General features: G+C 40.4%; 1 protein-coding gene across 2 annotated transcripts in view; it reads left to right on the top strand.

Annotated features, from left to right (window-relative positions):
• The first annotated feature begins 11,371 nt into the window (after positions 1 to 11,371).
• Positions 11,372 to 19,015, top strand: part of gpc1b (glypican 1b) — a 60,415-nt gene continuing 52,771 nt past the window's right edge. The window contains exons 1-3 of one of the 2 annotated variants that reach the window (XM_005912840.3): positions 11,372 to 11,495; positions 11,682 to 11,766; positions 11,909 to 12,477. In XM_005912840.3, coding sequence (XP_005912902.1) covers positions 12,303 to 12,477 — 175 coding nt within the window. In that variant the 5' untranslated portion in view covers positions 11,372 to 11,495; positions 11,682 to 11,766; positions 11,909 to 12,302. Of the gene's footprint in view, positions 11,496 to 11,681; positions 11,771 to 11,908; positions 12,478 to 19,015 lie in introns of both variants that reach the window. The other variant, XM_005912841.3, reaches the window with a different exon arrangement.

Raw genomic sequence — 19,015 nt, 5'->3', positions numbered from 1 at the left:
CTGTGGCTGCCAGACTGTGGAATTCTCTTCCTCAGAACTTAAGATCTGCAGACTCAGTGATTACTTTTAAAAAACAGCTTAAAACAGATCTTTTTAAAATTGCATTTTGTTAACTTTTGACTGTTTTTGTTTTATACCTTGTGAAGCACTTTGTGATCTTTTATCTAGAAATGTGCTATATAAATAAAATTTTACTTACTTACTTACTTAAGACCCACAGGGGAAGAGATTTTTCAGACCTTGCTCCCTGTCACACTTTTTCAGTATCATACAAGGAAAGATGGGAAGAGGCAAAAGAAAGAACTGTGACTGGAGCAAGAGCTGTTGAATCTCATTGCAGCTGGTGTTACAACATTAAGAAAGGCAACAAACAAAAGCAACAAACTGAGCATCCTCTGAAAGCGTCGTGCATTATCATTTGCTGACTTTTTATGCGAATTACAATGCAAATTCTGGGCTTGAGTAAACAAGATGCTGTAACTGCCATGGCATCTTTGTTTAAACCAGTCTTAAAATACTTTGCTATCTGTAAATGTTTCAACTTTGTGGTTGCATTTTATAGGTTTTGATTTGAAATAAACTCCTTAAAAAACAAATCCTTAATTATGTTTCTTAACTAAGCAAAATGTTTAATTTAATGGAATCTGGTCAAATGAAAGGCAATTGATTGAGCTACAGCTAGTTTACACCTAGCCCATTTTCCTTAATGATTCATTATTTGAATAAATAAACATTTGATTTTATATATTTCAGTTGGATTTTTTGGATTTTTGGATTTTTACTTAATGATGGTGAATTTATAAATGAAATAAATAATATTAAAATAAAAGCATGGCGGTTTTAAGTTTTTTGTTAATTTTACTCACAATTAAGAGCAGTGGTGCTAGATATAATAGTGCCATTTTAGCAAGCTAACAAAACAAAAGCTGTAGCCTAATTTTAAGGTTGCTTATTGTCTAATCTAGGTTTCAAATCAGTGTTTTTAAGCTGATGAGTAAGGTGAGGGCATGAGTAGAATGTAGTGTGCCTTAGTAAGGCGGTGAAGAGAAGCTTGAACATTTGTCAACAGGAAAGTCTGGCCGTTAGCAAAACAGTGTAACTTTGTCTTCATGTGACAATGGCCAGCTAGAGAAATGTGGCTCCACCAGCAACAGACCCATTCCAGTTAGATCGCTGGGGTCACCATTGGTGTGCAATGTAAGATAGAGGAGTTTAAGAAGCAGCTGTGTGTGTTAGTATGTGTGTACAAAAGGATGTCTGCCACACATATACGAGGCTGGCCTACAGCTCATGTTGAATTCTCTATAAGGCGTCCTCTGTTTGGCATGCTACAGGCAGCCAGCTTGCTCATGTCCTGGAGATGGATGAGCACCAGTGTGAATGTTCCATTGCTCCCTTGGGTGCCATTCCACCTTTCCAATTCACTATCCCCATCTTTCTGACCCTGTCAGGGTGGAGGTGAAAATTGTAGCTGACTATTGTATCAGTTTGTTTGGATTTTCCTCATTCATTTGTCTTCTGTATATCTAACGTCAGCGTGTCGTATTATGGTAGAATAGATGTTATGCTTTGTGTGTGCAGGTTAATTTACTTATATGGTGGTTCACATGTGTGTGGCCCAGGACAGGAGCACCATTGATTGGATCTGATTACAGATTCAGAGGTCTCTGTTGCTATGTGACTCTTCAGGAGATGTGAGACAGAAAATCAATGTTGTAGAGCCACTAGGGCTTCATCTTCATACTTATAACATATCCTCTCTTCGCTTCTTCATACCAGATGGAGTTTGGCTTGCATAAGTTTCAGGTTGACTTAACATCCCATGGAACAAAAGAGAGAGAGACAGCAATTATCGTGCAATTTCAAGTATTTTGTTGGACTGATCGTGAGCAATACTTTCTGTTACTCTGGACTTTCTGAAGATTTTCTTCTTTTTTTCAGTCACTCAACATTGATCTATGAATCATTCAAGCATAAAAAACACGATGAACCAGTGTTTTGTCTACACAAAGCAAAAAGCTTAAAACACATAAATTTATCATGTTTCTTTAGTTGAAATTAAAACAATGACAACAATAACACAACACACAGGCATGAAATGATATGCTGACACCATCAAGGTGATTCCTAAAGAGCTTTTAGTTGGAAACAAACCGAGGTAACTAGACAAGTGGAGCCCCAAAAAAGACCTAAAAACAATGCAGCAGATGAAACGACTCTTAAAGTAATGTCTTTAAGAAAAAAGGAAAATCCAGCAAAGACCTGACACAGGAGCTGAGAAATACATCTGGACCTTTAGCTGTTTCATCTACTGTTTACCTAAGCCTCGTCAGAAATGAAAAGGTGGCTGTCAATCGACAAATAAGGAAGAAAAACAGGTAGCTTTTAATCCACTAAACTGGCTTCATTTTTCAGCATGACAATGACCCTCAAACACACTGCCAGTGCAATGTAACACACTATCAGTCATGGATTGGTCTCCCCAGAGCACAGTCCTAAACATTATTCAAGTAGTGAGGGATCATCTTGACAGAGAAACAAAAGGCAGTCAACATCCAACAGAGAACTTTGAATGTCCTTCAGAGAAGCTTGGAGAACTATTCCTGAAGAGTACTTAAGGAAATGACAAGGAAGCTTGCCTAAGAGAGTTCAGGATACACTGAAGAACAAAGGTGGTCACATTGAATATTTATTTGTCATTTGTGACCTGAAAATGTAAACTACAGGGAGTGCAGAATTATTAGGCAAATGAGTATTTTGTCCACATCATCCTCTTCATGCATGTTGTCTTACTCCAAGCTGTATAGGCTCGAAAGCCTACTACCAATTAAGCATATTAGGTGATGTGCATCTCTGTAATGAGAAGGGGTGTGGTCTAATGACATCAACACCCTATATCAGGTGTGCATAATTATTAGGCAACGTCCTTTCCTTTGGCAAAATGGGTCAAAAGAAGGACTTGACAGGCTCAGAAAAGTCAAAAATAGTGAGATATCTTGCAGAGGGATGCAGCAGTCTCAAAATTGCAAAGCTTCTGAAGCGTGATCATCGAACAATCAAGCGTTTCATTCAAAATAGTCAACAGGGTCGCAAGAAGCGTGTGGAAAAACCAAGGCGCAAAATAACTGCCCATGAACTGAGAAAAGTCAAGCGTGCAGCTGCCAAGATGCCACTTGCCACCAGTTTGGCCATATTTCAGAGCTGCAACATCACTGGAGTGCCCAAAAGCACAAGGTGTGCAATACTCAGAGACATGGCCAAGGTAAGAAAGGCTGAAAGACGACCACCACTGAACAAGACACACAAGCTGAAACGTCAAGACTGGGCCAAGAAATATCTCAAGACTGGTTTTTCTAAGGTTTTATGGACTGATGAAATGAGAGTGAGTCTTGATGGGCCAGATGGATGGGCCCGTGGCTGGATTGGTAAAGGGCAGAGAGCTCCAGTCCGACTCAGACGCCAGCAAGGTGGAGGTGGAGTACTGGTTTGGGCTGGTATCATCAAAGATGAGCTTGTGGGGCCTTTTCGGGTTGAGGATGGAGTCAAGCTCAACTCCCAGTCCTACTGCCAGTTTCTGGAAGACACCTTCTTCAAGCAGTGGTACAGGAAGAAGTCTGCATCCTTCAAGAAAAACATGATTTTCATGCAGGACAATGCTCCATCACACGCGTCCAAGTACTCCACAGCGTGGCTGGCAAGAAAGGGTATAAAAGAAGAAAAACTAATGACATGGCCTCCTTGTTCACCTGATCTGAACCCCATTGAGAACCTGTGGTCCATCATCAAATGTGAGATTTACAAGGAGGGAAAACAGTACACCTCTCTGAACAGTGTCTGGGAGGCTGTGGTTGCTGCTGCACGCAATGTTGATGGTGAACAGATCAAAACACTGACAGAATCCATGGATGGCAGGCTTTTGAGTGTCCTTGCAAAGAAAGGTGGCTATATTGGTCGCTGATTTGTTTTTGTTTTGTTTTTGAATGTCAGAAATGTATATTTGTGAATGTGGAGATGTTATATTGGTTTCACTGGTAAAAATAAATAATTGAAATGGGTATATATTTGTTTTTTGTTAAGTTGCCTAATAATTATGCACAGTAATAGTCACCTGCACACACAGATATCCCCCTAAAATAGCTAAAACTAAAAACAAACTAAAAACTACTTCCAAAAACATTCAGCTTTGATATTAATGAGTTTTTTGGGTTCATTGAGAACATGGTTGTTGTTCAATAATAAAATTATTCCTCAAAAATACAACTTGCCTAATAATTCTGCACTCCCTGTAAATGTAACAACATTTTTCTCTAAAATATAAAAGTAGCTAAAGAAAAACTGTGTTTGCCAACTTTAGTGAAACTATAGCTGATTTCTTCACTGATTACCTGTTGAAAAAGTTTTAACTTGAACTGTATGTTTTTACTTAGTTGAGTTTTGATGTCCCAATTGGAGAAAACAGCACTGGGTACATACCAGCTCTGGTCTATACATAACCGCTAAGATGGAAGAAGTTTGCCAAAACCTCCTATTAATCAAACTATTGGAGAGTTTTTTTTTTTTTTTTGTGTCCCGTTTGGATCTTTAGCCATCAGAATTGTTGTCTTAAGGCCAAGAAAGATGCCAAGCGGATTTATTTTACCAAGTGGATCATCATGGCCTTGCCATATTGGTCCATTTGATTGACCTTTATTATAATTATGAATTTATTTTATTTTCAGTTGCTACAAACGGGACAGACATGACTGGGGGATAGGACAGGGAGAAAGAATGAAAGAAAGAGAGGGAGAGAAAGAAAACCAAAGGGGAGAAGTTTACTTGACGTGTTACTCTCCTTGTCAAACTGTACTTATAGATAGTCTTGCAGTTAGAAGTGACATACATAAAAAGTGCCTCTTTTCCATCAGATGGCCCCAAAGAAATACCGCCCCACTATGGGCACACATGCATCACTGATGGTGACAACATTACATGCTGTGTAGCCATATGTTAGTCACATTTGCTGCTGTAAATGATGAAAAACTCATCAGTGGTGACGCACCCAGCATTTTTCCACTTCTGGAGTGTATACACACATCAATACAGCTTCATTTAAAATCCAACAAAAGAAAGACTGTGTCTCACTTGACAGATTTACAGACTAGATTTGTTTTAGAGTCCAGTTTACATAGCCATAAGGGGGGAACGCTAAGTGAACAATCCATCTAAATGGCAATTCCCCATTAGCAGCTTCACTCTGATCAGTGTGGGCGAGAGAAAAGGCTTAAGACAAACCACGACCAAAGCTCGGGCGCTCTCAAAAGCGTTTTGTTTTAAACAGAGAGAATACTGACAATTTAAATTTGTGGTAAGAAAAAGCACTTAATGTCTATTAGTGTACATGTGTCTGTTCATCAAACCCAGGCAACGCTTTATGCATCCCACTTTTCATGCAATCTATCTTTTTATAAACAAATTGGAGAAATGAAGGCAAAGCCATGTGATAAAATGCTTTCATTACAGGGGAGGCCTGAGGAATGTTGAAGGAATGTCAGGATAGAAGTTGTTCTAGTGGGAAATTAATGTAGGACTTCTCATAGGGGGGCTGAGAACCACAGAGATGTGGCCTCCCACAGTTTCCGAGGCCACAGAGGGACATGCTGCCAATCTGAACAAAGATCTGAAGCAGACTAAAAGATATGCGTGCTTAGCTGACTCTGAGCCTTTTGCATGTATCAAAATTGAAGTTTTGCAGCCAGAATCACTGTTTCAACTTCTGTTATGATATCAAGGTCACTGTAAAAAAAAAAAATTCCCAGGAAAATATTAACCACCAAACTTGCTATTTTGTTTCCTAATACTGCATTTGGTTGAAATGAACACACAAAGAAAAATGTTACTATGTTAGCCACTATGTTAGTTTAGGACAGAAGCAACATAAGATTGGAAAATCTGCGTCATGCTTTTTAGCTTTACACAACATAGAATAGCCTAAATTAGATACATGAAAGGGATCGGAACCAAAAAAGGACCAGATGGACTTTTACCAACACACCGGTTAAAAGTATATATCATTACTTGTGTGAGAGTTATTCATAAGAGGTTATCATAAATTTTAGATTTTGTCATCTCTTCACATAAGCTTATGAGTTTTCACAGCAAGAGACAGATGAGAGGAGCAGTTCATTCATTCGAAAAGACATATGAGAAATAGAAAAGGAGAACTGATCGTCTAAAAATAGTGTGCAGGTAATTGAATGAAGTTGGAAGAATGAGGTTACACCACTGCCACATGGGTAGAGTCTGTCATTGTGTATGCATTAGAGATTTTTTTGCCTTTTTTGAATAAAGTCACATATCACTGCAAAATATACTGTCAACAAAAATCAAAATCAAAAATGTGTTCAGTGATCATTATTGAAAGGTATTGAAAGTGGTGTTTCAATTAGACTTCATGGACGCCGCTCTGTCCTGTGGTAATTTCTGGGAAAGCATTTTGTGGGGTGTACCTAAGATTTTCTCCATGCATGGAAAAGACTGGAATGTGCTCAGATTACTGAGCAGCAACAGTGCCAGGATGCCCACAGAGACATACAAAAGCACAACGCAACACACCACGGGGGACATTTCTCATCCACGACAGTGCCTGTTTGCGAGATCAACCCAAAGAATCAAAGAACCATTTGCCATTTTCACTTAATTCCAATTATTTTTTCCCCGCTCCTGTTCACTGAAAGTTCTCTATTTCTTCTATTTCCTGCACTTTATCCTCACCATTCTGAATGCAAATCCCTCCCTGCCGCTTTCTCCCCTCAGCTCACTTCTCTGTCATTTTCCCTAAGTCATCCATCATCATATTCTCTCCCCTCCTTATCTTGCCTCATAAGCTCACCCACCCCCCTTCACAGTTTCCTTCGCTATTTCTCATTTTTCTCTACAATATAATCTGTCTACCCTTTGCACTAACCATCAACATTTCTCCTTTTTCTGTCATCATCTGTCTTTGGCAACTGTGGAGGGCTCCGTGTTTGGAGATGGGCAAATCTAGGTTTTTCTGGAAGCTGCGTGTGCACAGACAGATGCTGGGTAAATGTGATCAAGGGGACAATAAAGTAGATCAAAAATGGCAATGCAAAATGGCTAGCAAGAAGAAAAAAACAAGCTTTAAAACAACTCAAACTTTTGTTTTTTAAAGTGTTTAAACGTGTAAGGATGTAGGTATGATCATTTGGACTCGCCACGCTCGTACAAGGAAGGAAAAAAATGGCAAAGCAGTGAGAAAATGTAAATGAAACTGACTGATGCAAAGAGGCATTGAATGAGAAACAAGAAAGGAGGGAGACAGATCAAGTGAGTGATGCATACACACTTGAGCACTCCAGTGAATGTGCTGAACTCTGGCTAATGGTTGACATAAAAACCCAGAGAGGATGCAGAATCGATGCTATCTGCAAGAGCCCGGGATGAGACTGGTTTTAGGGAGAGGACACAATGATCCCGCTCTAAAGGCCGATTACATCTGTTGAAACAGCACGCTTATATTTACATAAAAACTATGCTGAGGCCTTGCTGGGAGCCCTGTACACTGGCCACTGCTGCAGTTCCTTCACTACATCACATTTTGTCAGGGGTGTGTGTTTGTGTGTGTCTGTGTGTGCCTTTTATCAGATCTGGCTTTAAACTGCTCTTTCTGTCTTTAATGTCTTCATAAAACTCTATTAGAGGGTGCGATGAGAGTGCCAGTAACATATGTAAGCTGACTTTCAGCAAAAGGACGATATTGCCTATTTGTGTACATACTTGAAAATATATGGAAATTGCATGCTGTATAAGCGCAATATAACTATGGACACAGTCAGTAATACAATGACGCCATAAGAAATGAATAGGCAATACATAATAAGAGATTTTGCCACTGTTTGCCTCTTGCATCAGCGCCTGCTTTTTCTGTCTCTCAAGCAATGTTTTAACCCCTTTGAGACCCGAGTGCACTCACACTGTTGAAATCTAGATGTGGTTTCAAGAACAACTGTCCACTCCTTTAGTTTTCATTTTCAGAAGGTGCTACACAATGGAGGCATTACAGTCAATGGGGAATTTCCCAGAAAAGCTGACATTAACATGTGCAGGTTTCACAATTACTTTTCTTATACAAACAATGAAACTAAATTGGAAAACACAGAGGTCTTGCATTTGACAGCAATGAATTTTAGCACGCGCATTTCAGTCCAGTTATTAAGAGGCAGAAAGTAGAACCTTGTACAGTAATCTAAAGGCTGCTGTGGGGAAATAAAATTACAATTTAAGTTTATTCCAAACCATTTTATATAAAATTCCTTTCCTAAATATGAATATTTATACAAGGCAAAGCCATTTTCTTTAATTACTACAAATGAGTCAGTTTCAAAGTGATTTATTACCCAGTGTTTCCCTTCAAATTACAGTTCTGTTTATTGATCTTTTATTAGGCAATGCAGTGGGAGAATGACTTGTTAAAGCCCCAGAGGTGAGCCTAATAATGCTTAGTATCACATTTCAACATGGCTATCCCTAACGAAAAACAAAATGGTCCAACTGTAAATCTGTTGCAATGACAAAGGAGGAGAGGAAGTACTGACAACAGACAGCAACAGCTCTGATAAGATAACCCTTGAGTTGGGGTTCAGGGTTACTGTTGCTGCACTGGGTGGTACAAAAAATGGAATAGTGGGGTCCCAATGAACTCTGTTATGGATCAACTGTCTTAAAAATACAAACTACTGTGATTTCTTCATACTTTTGTAACCTTTTAAATGGGCAATTTACTGATAACTATTAACAGTTTATTACGCAGTATATGAACAAAAGTACTGGAGGAGCTGCTTGCTGTGGAAATCCACACCATGCAGCTCCTGGTACTCAGTGTTCATGCTGATGTTAAAGTGAAATGAGGCTTGGAACTATGCAGTTACTGAACCAGAAGAGCATTGGCAACGTTTATGCACTACGCGTTTCAGCAGCTGGCAACCCCCCCTTTGTAACTTTATGTGGTCTAAAGTTTTGTGGCTGTGGTTCCTAAATCCTTCCCGTTGCACTTACAGCTGATGGTGGAATGTCTAGAAAGGAAGAAACTTCCCAAACTGTCTTGTTGCCACAATGGATGCCACAATCCTATTAACACACCGTGCTTGAATTCGGTAAGCTTTCTTAGGGTGACTCATTCTTGCACATGTGCTTGCAAAGACAGACTGCACGGCTAGGTGCTTGACTTTAAAATCATGTGACAACAAGACCGAAAACACCTGAATTCAAAGATTAAGATATTTGGCCCAATACGTTTCTCTTCATAGTTTATTTATACTATGCTATGTCTTTTACACGAAAAGACGTTTAATTTGCTGCAATTTTTTTCTGAAGGAAAGCGTAAGAATTTCCCTTTACAACTATCCAGTTTCGAACCAAGCGCAAGGGTTTTTTTCTAGGAAGATTTAGTCTAACATCTATAGTATTTCTGTAGAGATGCTCACCACATAATTACTGCACAAGTAGGCTAAAATGAGTGGCCTCTCACCCAATGCTCTCTTCTTTCTTTGCTACCATTCTGCCTCCCCTCATCTGCTCTCCCCTGTCTCCTCAACTTCCCCCAGCATCCTGCCCTTCATTAGGGGGCCTTTCATGGTCAGAGCCAATAAAACTTCAATGAGAGGCAGCCTGAAGAAAACATGGCTGTTCTGTGGCTTTACTGAGCATTAATTACATAATCTTGATGCCAGACAGTAGAGGGCCAATCAGTTCTCCGACAGCTCTGCCGACCTATGGCCACATGTGGGTCCCAGTCAGACACATAAACTCACATTACACACACCAACCGCCTTTGACACAGACACATATACACATAAAGGTCAGGCATACACAAACCCATATATAATACTGGCTGACATATTATTGCTGACACACTTTGAGCCCACCAGACTTAACCTCTGGCCACATGTGCTTAGCGCTGCCTGCTTTTCCCCTTGGCGCAACAAGAAAAGTGAAGCAACATTATTACACATAATTAGCGAGTGGGTTCGGTCTGCTGTGTGGCACAGAGCTGCACATTCCTGAACTTCTAGCAGACTAACTGCAATGGTGATTTTCCAAAAAAAAAAAAAAAAAACTCCACACATGAGCAAATATGAGGAAGACACTTGACATTGCAGAGCGAAGGTGTAATTCATGCCCACTCACTTTAGAGCTGCAATAATGGGCAGCGAGCGCAGCCATTTGTCATTTGGTGATATGCGAGATTCTGTCCTTTTTGTTTGGACTCATCCAGTGATGAGGAACAGACTAATTATAGAGTCACATTTCCTAATGGATTCATAAACATAGTCAGTCTACATAAATAGAATGATTTAGAGGCAGGAAATGACTGTGCATGCCATGTGGATCTCTCCCATTCTCTCTCTCTCTCTGCCTTTCAGTTCAGTTTTTCTATCTGTCAGACGATGCCCACTTACTGCACGGACTGCACGGGAGTTTTTTTTTTCCCATGTGTCGGTGAGATGATTTGCAGAGGCATCTTCTTGTGCAAACAAGCCTTTAAAAAGCATCTCCCACAGGAGTGACACCATTAAATACTGTCTGATTCAGTTTCACGCACTGAAATGACTAATGGGATATTATTTTAAGTAAAGTAACTGCATATGTCTCTTAATTTATGTGACACAATGTAAATCCAGACATCCATATCCTTGACTCAGTTGAAGGCTTTTTGAAAAAGTTGTGTATTGCATTAAAACAACCCCATAATCTTTTTTTTAAAAATTATTTTAATCTTATGCCCACGTGCGTGGTTATTAGGTGTGGTATGAGGCTTGCACTCTTCTAACAGCCCTTTCTATTCCTGGCTATCCGAAGGAAGGAAGGAAGGAAGGAAGGAAGGAAGGAAGGAAGGAAGGAAGGAAGGAAGGAAAAAAGAAACACTGCCTGCAGTGTTTGAAGTCACTGATCCTATTAAATCTAATGAATAAACTAAAAATGTAGATTATCTTTTCAACTTTTTGTTATTTTGACATCTATGCTACAATAAACCAATAGGACGTGAAGGGTCATTACTTGACATATAATAAAAGCGTGTTTGATGCCCAAAAGGTCACATGAGGCCTAAAAGCAATTTAAAAACATTCTCGGGCTTGTTCATGGATATTAACACGTACAGAAAATGAAGTTAACAAAGGCATTCAGCGGGTGACAGGTAAGCCGGGAACGGCATCAAGGCAGGTAATGACTTGCTGGCGGAGTAATTGCACCTTGAGGAGTGATGTACACAAATGCTCTGCAGACTGGAGGAGACGCTTCTCAGGGCTGACCTGTATTGTGGGTGGGCACCTGGGCGCAGGGGCGGGCCCACAATTCATCTGTGACACCCGGTCGGTGGCTAACAAGCTGTCAGAGGCGTAGAGGACGTTCTTTAACTCAGATCCAGACCACCTTATCGTGCATAGACTACCAGGATGCCTCGGAGGCTTCACAAAGCTAAACAAACCTGTTAAACTGTAAGTTTACTCTGAAACGTGTCCAAAAATAACTAATAGATACAACAGAATGAAACAAAAATTGGAAGAGTATCATGAAACCTATGCGCTCCCCCTTCTCTCTCTCTCTCTCTCGCTCTCTCTCGCTCGCTCTCTCCCTCGCTCTCCCCTTTCTCCCTCTCTCTCCGCCTCCTTCTCACTCCACAGAGTGGTAGCGCTGGCACAGCATCGTCCAGAAACCCCTGAGCTGCGGTACTTGCCTCTGTACATCTCTTTACACAGCTCGTCACCGGTAGGTATGAATCAACACAACATAGCTGCGTGGTTTTTAACCAGCACATTGCAATTTTGACTATTTTTTTGTTTCTTTGTTTTTAAAAGCGGCTAACCGGTAACCTGTTTTTTTTTTTAATCTTCCGCCTCTCTCCGTGCAGGTAAGCCAAAAAAGAAAAAGAAAAGACAAGAAAATCATTGGATATACGAGAGAAGAGACCCGCTCATTTTGGCAATCTGCGTGAGAAGATTAATTGAGGGGGGGGAAAGAAAGCTCCTGCCCTCTTCACAGCGGCCAGCTTTAGAAGTGAGAAGAGACGGGACCTCTGCGCTTGGAGGAATCGCTCCTGGGCCGGCAGCAGTGTGCGGAGTGCAGACACAGACTTAGCAGACGCACTGAAGGGGCAGAGGGAAGACAGGAAGGTGGAGGATATTTTACGCACAACAGGGCCAAGCAACCCCAATTTAAAGAAGCCGGGAGTCTGCTACTCCGAGTAGAACTCGGTGTTCGGTCGGATTTGCACTTGACTGAGTCCATAGACACAATTAGACTCTATGTGGTCGGCCGGCATGGATTCCTTCATTATAGCGGCGCTGGCAGTGTGCTCTCTAACGGCACCAGCTTATGGGGAAAAAGGGACGAGCAAAGCCCGGAGTTGTTCTGATATCAAGGTGTTTTACAAAGGAAAGGGGTTCCTTGTGGAAGATGTCCCTCAGTTTGAAATATCAGGTAAGGTTTTGTTCGTGTTGTGCGCACTACACCTCACCTTTACCCCTAAAACTGTAAATGACACGCAAAAACACGTTAATTATACCCGTAAGAGCCACACAGCTGCTTTAAACAGTATCATAATCTCTTTGCAAAATCCCGCTAAGAATGGTAGACTGATTGGGACAAAGTCACCACTAGGCTGTGTATATCCAAGTTGTGTATAAATGACATTGGTTCACAAAGTCTTAATTTTGTGCTCACAGAGGATCTACAGGAAATTGTAACTCAACGGTGCCTTCATCAAAATGTTTTTCGTTTTTTTTTCTGGTGTAACTGAAAGCAGAGAAGATATCCATCTTTCATGTCACATGGTAAAGCACAAGAGCTCTGTATGTCTTAAGATGAAACACCGCTTTGAAAAGATAGTATGACAGCCCAGGCAATCTGTCTATTTGATTCCTGATCAAAACTATGAGAAATCATCCCACACTCAGCATTTTGGAAACACAGATATATGATATGTGCTTCACTTTCAGTTTTCCTTCATTAGAAAAACAAAAAAAAGCTGCTAACTCCTAAAGACACTGCCTAATTCTGCCTCTTCTTTAAACTGTGTCATCCTCTTGTGGGGAATTGCCAGCCTATAAATTGCCAGTCACTTGACCATGTGCTGTAACCATGCAAATATGATGCTGCTCACTGTGTCATTCAGGGGCTGATGTAAGGCAGTCACAAGCCCCTTTGCAGTTTAGATGATTGCATGTTTGCCTCCCCTGGAATTCAGTGCAATGCTTTCAAGCATATAAACACACACACACACACACACACACACACACACACACACACACACACACACACACACACACACACACACACACTTTTCTGCTCTACAGTTACAGTATCACACATGCAAGGACAGGACATCTATGCTCATGGTCCCGTTTTTTATGTAGATTCAAATGGAACATCACTCACTTTTAAACTCTTTTTGAACTTTTTCCATTTCCGCAGACTCTGAATGCAGCGAGTGCCTTTCAAAAAAAAGTAAAAAAAAAAAAAAAAAAAGTAGATGGCAACACATACAAAGCAATCTACTCAATTTACATTTGGATTTTGCAAAAAGACACCTTTTCCTATCCCAGATTGACATACACTTTTTTCCTCCACTGTCCAATTCCCCGTCCCGAGAGCCAGCAGCAGCAGATAAACTCGCCTCCCCTGTGAAGATTGAGAGGTTGGTCAGCACAGACTGAACAGTTCCGAGACAAGAGTGTCACGCATCTCACACCCTTGACCCTTGCACAAAACTGTGATCTGTTTTCCGGTTAAGTTCTAACACAACACAGTGTGGATGCAGGGGAAAAAAAAAGGGGGGGGGGGGGATGTGGTTTAGAAAAGTCAGATATTCTTTTTAAACTCTCTTAGTTTTCTGCTTAATGTTGAGCTCTCTCTGAGAGGCAACAGGATGAGTGTGAATGGGGAGCACGATAACGCAAAGTAGACCCTTTCAAGTGATTACACTCTTAGGTAGGGTAGTTGAAAAGATCAAATTTGACAGTGCTATAGAAAGCAGATGAAACTGTAAAAAAAAAAATCATCACTCCATTTATCTTTAGTTAGCCGTAAAGGGCCAAGTGGTAAGTGGACACTTCTCATTTACTTGACAGACACATTGAATAAATCAATTGACGGAATTAACACCAGCCCTGGTTCCTTAGAGATACCCCCTTCTTCTAAATGTCTGTAATCCATAATGCTTTAAAGAGGGAATCTGTCTTGTCACGACATTAACTGTATCACTTGTTTCAATCAATGACGTGGAGCTTACTTAAGTTTGGGGTCAATGCCTCCTCAGTGAGAGAGGAGAGGGAGACACAGGAACTGAGGATGAGAAAAAAGACAGATGAGACAATAGGTAGGCTTTGCACATCAGCAATACTTTCCTTGTGTCTCTATATTTTTGTTCTCTAGCATAAACTACACTTCAGTTGCTCCATTGAGGCATTTAAAAAAATCTTGTAAAAAAAAAAAAAAAAAAGAAGGATTTAATTTATTCCTCCAAAATATGAGCCGCCTGAATGCTGCAGTTGATCTCTGACATTTGCAGAGTTTGTTTCCTGCTGTGACACGGGGGTTCGATCAGCGTAAAGTATTGGCTGGGCCTGACTCAAGGTCACATGCTGAGTGACTCAGTTTTGGGAGGAAGAGTTGCATTCCAACTGTGAAAATGATGTCGACTTTCAGTACTTTGAAATCCTTTTTTCATGGCCACTGCACAGTTTATGAAATAATTATTACTCAGGCACGGAAAGCAGTTCGTGCAGTTATGAGCCAAACATTAAATTTGTTTTTTAAGATGTATAAATCTTGAGCATGGACATCTAAGTAAATCAAATTTGAACAAGATAGACAAGTTCTGAACTAAGTTCATTTCTGTTAATTAGACTTTTTTAAGGCATTAAGTATACATGTGCAGTAAATCTGACCCCATATCACAGGCTCCATCTGATTATCCTCAGTCAGCAGTGAATAAAGGTTCCTAGATGCACATGGATGTGCCTCCTTTAGCATCTTGGATAGTCCCCTACTCTTAAGTAATTTGCCCTGCAGAAAAAGCCACGAGGAGGAGAGCTATTGAGTTAAGGGTGAGCTGTTTGTTATCACTGTGTTGACGTAATGCTTACCGGACCATGGGGGAACTATAATTTGAGCTCCTTAAACAAGTTCACAGGGGCTAAAGTGAGCTGATTGATGCTTTTAAATGAGCATGATGATGCTATTTCAGCTCTGTAGAGTGTAATCAGTTTTGGAAACAGCTTTTTTTTTCATCCATGTTTACCAAAAATGGATGATTGATTTTTATGTCTCCTCGCTGCGCTGCCCCCTCCCTGTCCCACCCCATCATGACAGTCTTGATGACTTATCCTGTTGTCTTTCAGGGGATGACATTCTTCATCTCTCTGTGTTTCTCTCTCATCGGCTCTTAAAGAGAGAGGCGCCAGGCACTCTTTGAAAGCAGTTGGCAGCCACCGAGCGTTAGATCCTCAATGTCACATAAGCCTATACAAAGAGACAAGCTGTATGAGACATCTGCAGGAAGGCTGGTAACATTTTGGTATGCCATTGATTTTCCCATGCTGTATTTGTGTTGTTGGTTGCTGGTTGCTACACACTGACTGTGAGTTGCACAGTGCTCTGGAGTGTCATTATAACCAGTGTTTGGCTAATGATACAGTAGGACTGCTATTTACCAAGGCTGCTAGGAACTCTTCTTGACTAAAGACTGGCTTGTGGCTGGAAATATGGACTGGTCTGTATGGCAGCCCACCATGAGAAGTATGAGAATGTTTTGAACTCGACAGCTTCACTTAGAATTTAGGGGGGAAAAGTAGCACTGAAGTTAAAAGCTGGTTACTCCTCTCATCTCTTTGACTAAGGCTAATATTAAAATACTGGCTGCTAAGAGTGTTTGCTTCCCCTTACTCCTCTTTTCAGCCAGAGGTTAAATGTAGAAGAAGTCCATTGCCAGTAAAAAAAAAAAAAGCTGGCAAGCCACAGAAAGGCTGCAAAATCAACTCCACAACAGCAAACAAATAGTAAATGGTGAAATTATGGGTGCTAGTATTGCTTACTATCTTGAGCAGCACTATTTTTGTATGGCTATTGCAGAGGCCCATGTTCAAATCTGCTCTGGGGTTTTTATGATAGGACTTTCAATTGTCCTATCATAATAAAGGCTAAAAAGCCTCCCAAAGTAAATGGGTATTTTATTAAAATATAGATTATATTTGGAAAGTTGCAGTAAGACGCTTGTGGTGTCGTATCATTTATGCACCCTCAGCAATGTACTCTCATGCCAGTAAGGATAATAAAAAAATAATTCCACAGTCTTACAGATTATTTGGACATCATTGTCCCACTGTGTTCTTATTAGCTTACTCTCAAGTGGATGCATTATGTTATTGTAACAGCAAAGAGCTATACTATAATGAAAGTGCGTTTGCAGGAAATGAAGACAAGCTTGGTTAAGCACTTTGCACTATTAAAATATTAGTTTTACATTTTACATTTACTTTTTTTCCCCTTTGTTAGTTTCCTTTGCTGTGAAGTATATAATGAAAGCACACTCGGTAAAAGCAGTCCCAGGGACTCTGTTCTCAGTCTCTATACATATAGCCATCAAAATAATTGCACTGTGATTAGATGTATGGTTAATATTTGTGGAAATAATGCTTTAAATGCAACATCTCAGCTTAAATACACGTGTTGCATAAATGTGACTGCAGGTGGACGTATTCTTGTCACGTCCATGTCCAAGCAGGATTGTCAAAACAAATAAAAAAATCAGTACTCAGACACTGATGGATTCTAAAAAAAAAAGGCAATCAGATTACATTAGTCATTTGCAAAAGTGCCAATACCAGCAGTGCAGTCTTTAGCATTTCCAGTTTGCACACTTCACAAATGCACATAGGCAGGCCTGTCTCTTCGCTACCAGCTGAAGTAGTTGATGTTCACAACACTGAACAACACTTTATGTGAGAATTCTAGATTAAAGTCAGTAAAGCTCCAGTTTTAACAACACTGAAGTATTGAATAGTTCCCATAAATGTTAACTGAGCTGGCACACGGCTTTAACTGTTAGCTCTTTAACTGTTAGCAGTTACCCCATAGCCACATTAGCCATCTGTTATCATTAAGGTAGTAGCTAGCAGCTAGGGCTAATAATAAAATGGCAATGTTAATGTCGGTGCTAGGCACCAAATGTCTGTTCTGTCTGTCTGTTGATGGCAATTTAACGCTATCACACTGGTCATTTTTTCCCTTGGTTCTGACAGTGGTATTAAATAGCTTGTATTGTTCTGGGTATCTGTATTGAGTTTGAAATTCTACTAATATAACAACCTAATGTCTTAAGTTACATGTTTTTTAGGTGTATTTGGCTCATTTTTGCCTTAAGTATCCTTACGTAGTAGAAAAAGAAAAAGAAAAAAAATATAGTTTTTTTCTTAAATTATCTCACTAGGTTGAATTTCATTACACTTTAACACTAACACATCCAACAGTGCAAGTCTGCAGTGCACAAGTTATGCAAGCATGTAAGCCGGATGGATAAATGATCACACGTGTAGTCCCTTTTCTATAAAGGACTCTTTGTAGATAAAGGGACTCAGCAAACTTAAACATAAATAGAAAATACTGTGTGTGTTGAGATAAGTGTTAGCCCTATCTCTATCCCTTATCCCCACTGATGTGGTGTTCTTATTCTCCTTATGCTGGATAACTAATTGATCACACAGAATTACATATGAATGGAACTCATTAACTGACTCGAAGATAAGAGAGCTGAAGCTTATTTGAAGGTTGATGTCAGCATAAAGCCCCATGCTTCTGTTGGTCTTCCTCTTCAAACAGATTAAAGCAAAAGCAACAGTTGTTTCAGTATCACAGCGTGCAGGCTCATAACTCTGCTGCAGTTTAAAGTCTGTCAATTCCTGCATCTGGGCTCCTGTCTGTGCTTGTTTGTGTGTAGCACAAGAGTGTTTGTGAGCATGTGTGTGTGTGTGTGTGTGTGTGTGTGTGTGTGTGTGTGTGTGTGTGTGTGCTAGTGTACCAACTGAAAACACCAAAGTTGTTAAATGCTGAAGTCAGTAAGAAGCCTCTTGAAGCATTAAGCCATAATGGGCTGCAGGGAGCATGAAACAGACCACAGCATGTTTGAAGTTCACACACACAGAGAGAGAGAGAGAGAGAGAGAGATGGACTGCTGACTGACTTGGCCTGCCCTGGTTGGTCTGCTTGGTTTTTCTTGTCCTGCCCCGCCCTCTTAACCAACTGTAAGAAAACGAAATAAATAAATATAACACACAAAAAAATGATAAATTATGACAAGGAAAACAGTTAAAGGAAAACAACCTCTTTTAAAAAAGTCCTTGTGTAATCACTGTTTATTCTCGAAAAGCCTGTTAGAAACATGCAAATGTGCCGGAGGAAAGCATCAACTACTTAATTTGACTCGTTTTTTTTGGCAGACTGACCAACCTGCTGTTATTTTTGTTTTCACTTCCTATGACTAATGTCAGAAAATTACAACTATTTCCCACACCTTGTAAAAGGTAAGAAATTGAGGTGGTCTGAGAGACTGGCGGCTGGCTTTTAGAATATGATGTACTATCTTGACAAGCATCATCTGCTTCCTCTCTGACCTACGTGAGTTTCACTGACAGCCACCACTTCCTCTTCTCTCATCTTGGGCTCCCATTGTCTTATGTTCACTGTCACTTATCAAATGCAAGAGAAGGACTTCACATGTAGAGCCCTCTATGTGAACGCACACACAGAAACAGCAGACACACAGATGACAGCACAGATAACAGGGGGTGGCAGTGTCTTTGCATCAGGCATGTGTGTGTGTGTGGAATCAGGGGCTTGTGTGTTGCTTCCCTCAGAGGGCTGCAGTGTGTCAGTGTATGATTCCTCTTTTGTCTTCAGAGGAATTGGTTGTGTCAAAAGGAGAATTATTCCCTCATCACAGCAAGCTCCTTCAGTGTCTCTA

Source organism: Haplochromis burtoni, unplaced genomic scaffold (assembly GCF_018398535.1).
Source record: "Haplochromis burtoni strain Fernald_Lab_line unplaced genomic scaffold, NCSU_Asbu1 Contig_3, whole genome shotgun sequence".
Taxonomy (NCBI): domain Eukaryota; kingdom Metazoa; phylum Chordata; class Actinopteri; order Cichliformes; family Cichlidae; genus Haplochromis; species Haplochromis burtoni.
The sequence above is the reverse complement of the archived record's forward strand: the minus strand, read 5'-3'. Positions and strand labels throughout refer to the sequence as shown.